Below are 9,652 nucleotides of genomic sequence, written 5' to 3'. Positions count from 1 at the left end.
AGATCAGATTCACATATTACTACAAGCTCAAGGGAGTGTCGCTCGTCCGAGATCTCGCTGACGACGAGGATGTGGGCGGCCCAAATGATCAATGGATCGAACTGCGGGCTCTGCCAGCATGCCTCGCTATTGCCTGGGACCGAAAGCGGTGGGATTGAGTTAAGAGACTCTCCTGCCTGTCTGATGGTTTAGACGTGAACTCGAAGACGAGTTGGAGAAGAGCATCGCAGCTAGGGAGGATGAGGCTGCATTGCGAAATCTAGCGCTCAGCAAATCGCCTCGGGGCTCGATATTCTGTGAGCGAGTGAATCTCGGAATCATATGCAGCAATACTGACTCCCAGCGCGACTGCCTAGAAGAATGACAGAACAATCGAAGGGCAGGGATGACAGGGCACAGTTCGAGGAGGAACGGCAAGAAGCCCAAAAGCTCCTGGAACGGGTTCAACGTTGCGATGTGAGCGGTTTGATGCAGCAGCAGCAGCAGCTTGTTCACTCGCCCTCGTTACGTTTCCACTCTCAGAGGATAACTAGGGTCCAGCTTCAGCGGCTTCTAAACGAATCGCCAGAGCTCTGCGAACTGATTGGTTCTGGACGTGCAATTGAAATCATCCGCCGATATAAGAGCGCGTATCACGAAGAGCGAGCCGAAGAGAGGATGCAACGGATAGCCCGGATGCAGGTCGATCAGGAGTCAGTCCCGTGAGGATCACTGACCGTCCTTGCCAGGAGAATATTTTTACCAAGATGGATAAGTTCAGCGATACGAACACGAAGTTGAAATTTGATGCAGCAGCTTCAATGGAATTGGTTAGCACTGAGCTCAATGAGACCATGACTGAGGCAGCAACACAATCGACTTTCAAGGAAAGTCAATGAGTTTTTTCAGGCTCAGAGTGTGTGGCGAGCAGATATGGCGAATGTATTAGAAGGAATCGGTACTTTCAGTGAAACTTTAAGGGACTTGACAATGAGCATTGAAGAGGTAAGAAACCCTCGATCACAATACTCCTGAGTCTGTGCATTTCCTCCAGGTACAACTCGCACATACTCGTCTTGCAACTGATTCACAACTAGGCAAACTGAAACTCACCGAACATGCTTCATGACTGAGTGCTACGGCGTTATTGCGTGTATATCATCATTAACGGGATAGTCGCACGTGTGTCGAGTCGTTGAGTTCAGTTATTGTGATGAAGTGAAGATCCAACATTTCAAAAGGCAAGGATAGATAATTCCAATCGATGAGCAAGTTCCACTGAGCAACTCTCCAGAGGTATTTTTGTGCTTTTCCCTTCGTGTTTTGCAATCTTCTGAAAAAATCTTTTCTGGGAATTAGCGAGGAACGCAGCGATACCTGCAATTGGGTTCTCGGTGGGAAGTCGTTGTTATTCGTGAGTTGGTCCAGCGTGCGTGTATGTACGAACTCCTGCGCTCCATCTATCCATTGTGGGTAGCAGCTCTAATCAGTCATCTCTAGTCTATGAGATCTCACTGTTATGGTATGGCTGCCGACTTGGGCGTCTGAAGCTCAGAGACTCATCAGAGTACAACTCAGCGCTTAGTGCGCTCGTCGTGCACAATGTCATGTGTGGACTGATCGGTAACACTGAACAACTCAAGAACTCCAGCATGATTTAGTAACAGAAAAGTGTACTGCCCAACGGTGGTAGGGTCTCAAATGCTGGCATAAAAACTGGCCAGAGTATTTAACATACCCCTCAGGGAGAGCCTTATTATGGGCCAGTTAGCTCAACCTCGCACATAACAGGAAGATGATCACTAGCGTGACTCATATTGGGAATTCCTCGCTCAGCTACGCTGGAGTCTCGGGAGTCAGCGCCGGTGACAACTCCATTTCCAGTCTCGTCGTTACGCGAGTCAATCGCGACTGCATCGACGACTTTGAGGGTCAAGTCGGATGACTGACCGCCTACAAAAATATAGTCGATCTCGTCTTCTCGACCAGGAAGTAGCCTATAACTGCCGGACCGCGAGCTCAATACGTAGGACGGAGGTACCAAGCTTGTGTATCTCGGTGGTTTTAGCCCTGCCGCGGTAAAGCCGTCCTCCATACCACAATCTCTGATCCGCATGAAGGTGTCGCTGTCCCGATGATTGTTCAGGTCGCCACAAAGAATGACCGGCTCATCTCGGTCGAGGATAGCTCTAAGTTCCGTTGTGAGCTCATCGACCTCATGGCTCTGTGTAGGACAAGAACCTTTCCAGTACAGATGAGTTCCAACGACGGTGAATGTTTGACCATACAAGTTCTGCAGACGGCATATAGCTGCAACCCGCTCGCTACCTCCAGTATAATGCAGTGTCTTCGCACTCATCAATTTCAGGATAGATCTCCTCCAGAAGATAGCAGACCCATCATCACGTCCTCCTGCACGTGGAGCGAAATAGCCGTCATAGTATGAGCCAAGGGCTTGACGGAAATCCTCATAAGAATCCATCTCACAGAGGCAGAGGATATCAGCACTAGAGTCCAGGCAGGTCTTCACGAGCATTGGCAGTCGCATGTTCCAATCGAGCAGGGTGGGGAGTTGAGGAGCATCCTTCGCAGCTGGGCAAAAGTTCTTGGCCTTCGACCCACCAAGGTAAGGCCATGCATAGCTGAAGTACTTGGAGAAGGCAAAGTGGCGACCGAGAATGTTGTATTGCATCACTTTCAAGTGCTGCACTTGCGACATAACAGGATGAATGAAAAACGTCCAACAACCGCAAACTACTCAGATTTTCATCCCGATTCTCAAACGCAAGCCAAGGGATGTGCAGGAGGATGGTAAGGTAAAGATCCTGGCAAGAGTCAGTTCAAAGTCCCACGCCGGCTTTGTTACATTATCGGGTATCAGTTGCGAGATCTATTCGACACCACCGAGAGCTCCTCTTAAAGAGTGCGCGACTATTCCGCGTTACCACTGCAAAGATTGCAATGTGTTGTGATGCATACCGACGGGCGCTCTGCAACAGCAAAACCGGCGCTCCTTTTAACTAGGGAGTCTGCAGAGACACGCTCCTATTCGCTCCAGATACAGTACTAACTCTATGGAATGGTGTATGTCGAATAATCCAACAATAGGAAAACTGACAGTAGCACACGGGCTCCCAGCTCTGACGACTTTAACAAGTTTATCAAGAAGCTGCATACACGCAACATCCTTTCCGTCAACCCGTGGAAGCAACACAACACGAATGTAGCGGTCGTGGGAAACATCCCGTGGAGCACCATGACTTCTACATCGCTACCTACCTCGTGTATTACCATGTAGAGGGGAAATGAATGTATTGCCAGAAATGTAGTGGCGACAGAACAAATCTATTTCTACAATGAATGGAATTTCCCTGATGGAAGGGATGACGATTACAGGGTAAAAGTGAATAGCCTTGATTGTTGTATGTCAAAATTAGCGAGCAAAATTGCTTCGAGCACGACATCCCTGTGCGAGCGTCTCGAAATTGGCCTCGCAGTTAGAGTAGTTGCCCGAGACGTTTGAAGGGAAAAGGCAGCGCGACCATACCCTAGAACCGACACATATAAGGACTGAGTGAATGCAGCCCTCTCACCAGTTATGTATACCGTAAGGCGAATTCTTGTTCATGAGAGCATCGAACCTGAGACCATCAACACTGCAGGACCCCCATCACTAACCATCAACTGAGACGCGTACCTCTCCTGGGTGAGCAAGCCAGATATGGTCAGCTCGCTCCAGAACACCTCAAGTGTACTCACGACGTTGCTGATTCCACCGTCATTTTGTGCGCAGAACGAGATGAGGCCACAGTACTCGTACACATTACCTGATCAATACAGGGCACCACTCAACCGTACTCAGTCTAGATAATCATAGTTACAGTCAGCCTCAACCAAGACGGTAATCTTCGCGCGAGGCTGATACCCAGGCGAAAGACAATCCTCACACTGCTGTGTGATGAACCAACGGAACCGACCCAAAAGGTTGTTACCTGAAAACGACAAACTTCAAGCGGGCTTGACCAAGCACGAACTGCTGATCGAACCTGGTAGTAGGTTCATGCTGCTAGTGTCGTACATGTACGAACGGTACACAAGGAATAGAGCACTGTCGGCCAACTCCATGACGTATCTCGAGTATGAAGTATCGATATCAGAACCAAGATCTTACCACTACTTAGTGGTCTGTGGGCTGGGAAAACCCGAAACGACGTGCTGAATGAGAAAGGCGTCTTCTGGGATGTCAGTGAGGTACGTATACTTGTAAGCACTGCAGAGAAGACAATTAAAAGAACCTCCAGTGAGAACGTATGCCTCCACTACTCTGTCCATGTCGCAGTCACCGATGCGACCGCGGTCACGACAAGGAGAAACGCCCATGGGGTAGCTCACCGTAGTTTGACAAGGGTATTAAAGACCATCTCAGACGGACTGGCTTCAACATCAAGAGAGATACCGATAGGAGCGACTTCTAGGATTTCTCCGGGGGTCAGTGACAGTAACCACTCGAAGAACGTGTCTATGAACTCTAACTGCGAGAGACAGCGCCGTAACCAGAATCGCGGAAGACAAGACCGACCAGAGCCAGCTCATCATGGGCGGTAAAGTCCGCATAAGCCAGGTATATGACACCACGAGAGCTGCGCTGGGTACCTCAGAAAAGACCTTCGAAGAACCACGATAGTGAGGTCCGACACACCAGGTCTGATAGATGATCGAAGCTCCTGTATGAAAGGGAACAACCGGTAGGTGTTCTTGATCTTCCCAACATTCGAGTAATCCCCAATGTTGAACCACAGGTCACCACCACAGCTAAGACTGCGTACCGCTGGATGAGCCACGAAGTCCTGAGGTGTTCACATGTCCTACACAGAGTCTACTAGCCTCACTATGAACTCCCTGTTGGACGGGTCCATCCATAGGCTCTGTGGCCAAACGTAGAAGCCTAGCTTAGCGTTGGAGCAATCAACTTGAGCGGAGGGAGGCGGAGTCTGAGGCAGACGAGTGAACATGACCACCACATGATGGCATCAATCACCGTCTCGATGCACGTCTGTTGAGCAGGGACGAGATGACTGAGGAGCAAGCAGATGATAACTGAACCACTCCATGGGACGCTCATAGTAGTACTCAACAGTATAATGTACTGGTTGACAGAATGGAGGCGATAGTGAGTATAATCTGGTTGAGGAGGAAATCGACAACACTTAGCGTATCCTATAGTGCGCTCCTGGCAGTTTCGGATATTTCCTCCTGCGGAAGATACTCCTCGTACGCGTGCGCTGGCCTCTCATGGCACTTCCAACACAGTGTCACGAACAAATCCCAGCACGACTACACAAGTACAAACTCCAACGCGACCTTCAACTTGGAGGCTTTTCATTGGGTACACGCCTGATCAGTAATCAACACCTGTGAAAGGGTTAAGATACTTTCAACAAAGACGGCATGAAATCCCTGAACTGCACGGGCATCGAACGTCCTACTAAACCTGGAGCACGTTGTAGGGCAGACGAGATGACCATGGAATGATCATCACGGTTATTCCATGGTCATTTTCATGGACTATCATTGAGGCCTATCATGAACATACACATGATCAAACCATGTGTGCTCATACGATAGGACTCAGATGAAGCCGAATGCCTTCGGTTCATCCGTGGGTCCAAGTACCTCCCAACTACTTTTTGTCGGGTTCCAGCAGGTGGGTTCCAACATGGCTCAGCAAAAACGAGCAAGGGAGTACTACACTGATCTACATACGAATGTTATCCGCTCAGCCACGGCGTGTTATAGCCGACATCCCACAGACCATACACGACCTGCACAGCATCAGATGCAAGTACGAGGTCAATAAGGATAGCTGAGATGAACAAGTCGCAGAGACATTTCCCTCAGACTACCTCAACGCGAATTCCACTATATTCATATCCACGCCATATCCACGAGATTCCCCCAACATTATAGCCGTATAGTTACAGCCCTCTGGACTCCCCTATTCACTGGAACTATATACAGACAGAATTGACGAAATATCACCATACTATTTACTACTACTACTACTACTACTACTACTACTACTACTACTACTACTACTACTACGAGAAGTCACGTTGATGAGCTTCTTGACAACCCTTCCACACCTTGGAGGGCGATTGAATGATACCACACCTCAATGAAAGCCCGAGCCCATTAAAGCTGTGAGGTCAACACTAAGGCATCAACAGCATTATCATCCAGAACTCTTCGACCGAGAGCCAACATCCCTCTCGATATCATGGTAGACGACTACATTGCGGAGTACCATGTAAAAAACCTCAGACGCCGGTGCCCCAGTATACTCCAATAACGCAACATGAATAGTAGCTGATGATGAGATCGTCACAAGGAACTGTGATGCATCATGCAGGTAGCCATAACCGTGCACTCCGAATTGATCTCGAAACCCCAAAGGCAGCCCTACACCGTGGCTCGTAGCCTTATTAAGATATAGCTTTGGAATCGGCATCTTCTATTGACCATTCTCCCGCATGAGGTCGCTACCACATGGTGTGCCCCTGGCCCCAGTGGGGCCGCCCCACCACAGACCGACTCTTAGACATTCATCTTCCACTCGAGCTAGCCACTGTCGAGCTACAACTGAGCGCCCCCCCCCCAGGTGATGAATTGTGGGCGAGTGAGGTATATTAGATGGCAAACGCGGAGGCCGTCGTACCACACCTCTTTGTGATGACCAAGAGTGAACATTGAGGTCAACTACAACAGTATTCAGTACCACATAGAGGTCTTGAGCGCCCCATTCTCGTTAGCTCAACTGCGAGAATCGGTGTGGCACTGATGTCCCGTATATTACCACTAGTAATCCACCAGTTCCTTCAGGCCCCTGCCACTAATGGAGAACCCACTGAAAGGCTTTTGGACTATAGGAAGCTGCTGCTGCTGCTGATACTGACCATACAAGAGGATTATCATGACCAGGAAGAGTGCCGCTATCTCAGTGCCATACTGGACGGGCCACCTGATGAGCATCAAGAAGGTGTACAGACTACACAACAGATCCCCAGACTAGAAGAGTGAGGCGAACTCCACATCGAATAACAGAATTACAGATTTTCGTGACCTGCACGACTACCAACCTGGCATACATTCCACCGTCGACCTACATTCGTGTTGGTTGACTCCGACGACGACGCAGCGGTATAGTTCGCTCGCCCCCAACTCCATTAGAAGTAGTGATTATAGTCGGGGCCAACTCGGGAGTACATATCCCTACCACTGTTAACCCCTGAGCAGCTTGTAGAGATGCCATCTCAGGCTTCAAGTAGCATGGCCTGAATGGTTTCCAAATCATCTCCTAGTCTACTTTAATAGTCATAGATGCGATGATAATGTAATACATGCACGACACTGCGCATGTTCAGTGAACTCATAAGTCTCTGGTTCAATTCCCAGGATATCCAGTGCTCCCAGTCAATCCAAAGGCGACGATAAGGACTGAGCTCCATCATGATTGATGATCGGTTGTGCTGTTTAAAGGGGGGGAAGGCATATTTCAATCGATGGTTTTACATTTGTCAACATATGAATACAAATTCTCACACAACTAAAAGCCTTGCTCCAGGTGTGGACACTCAGCTGCGATAGATGATTGATTCATCATGATTCCCAAGGCACTAGCTCCTCCCAAAGATTTCTGCCTTAATCCAGGACATGTTTCACATGACAGTTTCCCAAAGGTGCACCTTTAATTTAGGAGTAAGGTTCCTAACACCTTAACAGAGTTAAGGCTCTCTCACTAACTGTGTAAGGGCGTAGCTAACAACAAGAGAGCACAAACAACAAGAGTGTAAGGATAGCCATTCTCAGTTACTTAAACTGAATAGATGAGTGGGAATGCTAGGGTCACACTGGTGCACCCAGAGTGACTCGGCTAGAAGAGACATAATACTCAATTATCGACTAACTGCAGCATATAACAATGAACAACTGAAACTTGATGCGGATATGTAAGTTATGATGATAAGAATAGATACTACACTTCCTACTTCACCATGTTCGTAACCTTCTGTCCCACCGAGATCACCAAACAAATGTAGAGATGCGGTTTCCTCTTCCCTGCACACTCATCGTTAGAAGTTATCGACGACGGAGTCGCGTGCAACCCAACAGAGCTTTCTCTACTAGGAGTCATATCCATGTCAGAGTTATAGTGACGGAATAGACTGAAAATTAAGATCCAAATAAGAACCCTTGAAGCACGATAAATACTCGAAATGAATCTAGTAAGTCCTGTCGAGTTGGTCCTACTTCACTAAAGCCACAGTCTCATGAAACTTCAGACAGTAGAGACAAGGAGAGGCGTCCCTCACGCCATGTTCTTCCTGGAGTATCTTGCTCGCACGAGGTCAGCACATGTCATATATCCCGTTAGAAGATCTCTGGTTTCCAATCCGCCTCGTGCTAGCCAAGAGAAAAGATGAGCATGATTGATCATTATCTGCTACTTATCTTTACCTCGAATGTTTCCTAGCGGTGTTTTTGACCTGGGTGAGCGCACAAAACAGCTTCTTGTGGTAGGAGGATCTGCCCACTCCTGTTGGCCAGTCTGCTAGCTGCATTGTATCGATTGCTCGCTATATGTAAATCGACTCCGTTCGGCCATTGTCAGCTACATTTTTGTTGTCGTCCGCCTGTGCGGCCCTGCCTGTGCGGAATAGACGATCCAGCCACTTTTGTACCAATCCATTTTTGAACCAATCCAAGTAGCGCCCGCCCCCCTTTAAAAAGCTTCCCTTCGGGAAGCGCTTCGCTCCGCGAACCACTTTCGTACCATAATCGTCCCTATTTCGGAGATTTTCTCGCAAATGTCGGGAAAAGTGGGTTAAGTACCACTCCTTCGGGAATCGACCGAACTTAGGACTGTCGCACGCTGATGTGGCAGATTGAAACGGTCCTTAATTACGAGCAATACATGATACAACAATCACGTTCTCCTGCTCTAAGGCTGCGGCCATCGACCTCGTCTCTTGATCCCTTCACTCCTCTTGGCCTTCATCCCTCAGCGAGTGTTTAGAACGGCTCGATTCTGCCCCAGCTGTTGTTGCTGCTTTTTTTTTCTGTTTTTTTTATTTTTTTTCTTTTTTTTTCTTTTTTTTCCTTTTTTTTCCTTTTTTTTCTTTACAGCAACATGCAAATAATACAGTGCGGAGCGAATACTTGGAAACGATATACAGCTGCACCAGCCCGAGAATGTGTGGCAGCTACAGCAAACCCCTGCGAGCATCTAGATGCTGCATGAGGGCCAAAAACAGCCGATTGAAGGCCTTGCGCCGCTTTAAATCGACAACCATTTTATAGAAGTGATAGGGTACACCACCTTTGACCCGTTTCCTAGCATGCTCTAGGAGCGGACAGGAACGAAGGAGATGTCTAACATCCCCTATCGGAGCTCCGCAATCACATTCTGGGGAAGCGATTACTCCACACCTGTGAAGATGCGCAGGAGTGGGAGCCCTACCAAAAACCACGGCACTGCCAGCGGGTGTAACTTCCCCTCGACTCCATAGCCTCGCATGCGAGGCACAGTAGAAGAAGTCATTGACGCAAGTGCCTAGGCCGGCCCGTTTGTCTGACCACCACTTACGCAGTGCCAGACGCCCGGCTTCGGCCTGAT

General features: G+C 48.6%; 2 protein-coding genes across 2 annotated transcripts; both read right to left on the bottom strand.

The window, feature by feature from the left end:
* Positions 1-1,667: 1,667 nt before the first annotated feature.
* On the bottom strand, positions 1,668-2,711 carry Pmar_PMAR003127 (carbon catabolite repressor protein, putative). The gene has a single exon (XM_002777017.1). It carries the CDS (start codon positions 2,696-2,698, stop codon positions 1,736-1,738), a length of 963 nt encoding a protein of 320 aa, XP_002777063.1. The 5' UTR covers positions 2,699-2,711; the 3' UTR covers positions 1,668-1,735.
* An 857-nt stretch (positions 2,712-3,568) lies between these two features.
* On the bottom strand, positions 3,569-5,101 carry Pmar_PMAR003126 (hypothetical protein; the record flags this gene model as incomplete). The annotated part of the gene is made up of 10 exons (XM_002777016.1): positions 3,569-3,620; positions 3,677-3,806; positions 3,861-3,971; positions 4,026-4,111; positions 4,157-4,249; positions 4,372-4,511; positions 4,559-4,632; positions 4,679-4,826; positions 4,869-4,970; positions 5,018-5,101. The coding sequence occupies 10 exons, from the start codon at positions 5,099-5,101 to the stop codon at positions 3,569-3,571; spliced, it is 1,020 nt and encodes a 339-aa protein (XP_002777062.1).
* Positions 5,102-9,652: the final 4,551 nt, after the last annotated feature.

The sequence above is a fragment of the Perkinsus marinus genome, assembly GCF_000006405.1.
Source record: "Perkinsus marinus ATCC 50983 genomic scaffold scf_1104296952312, whole genome shotgun sequence".
NCBI lineage: Eukaryota > Perkinsozoa > Perkinsida > Perkinsidae > Perkinsus > Perkinsus marinus.
This window is presented reverse-complemented; position numbering and strand designations above follow the sequence as displayed.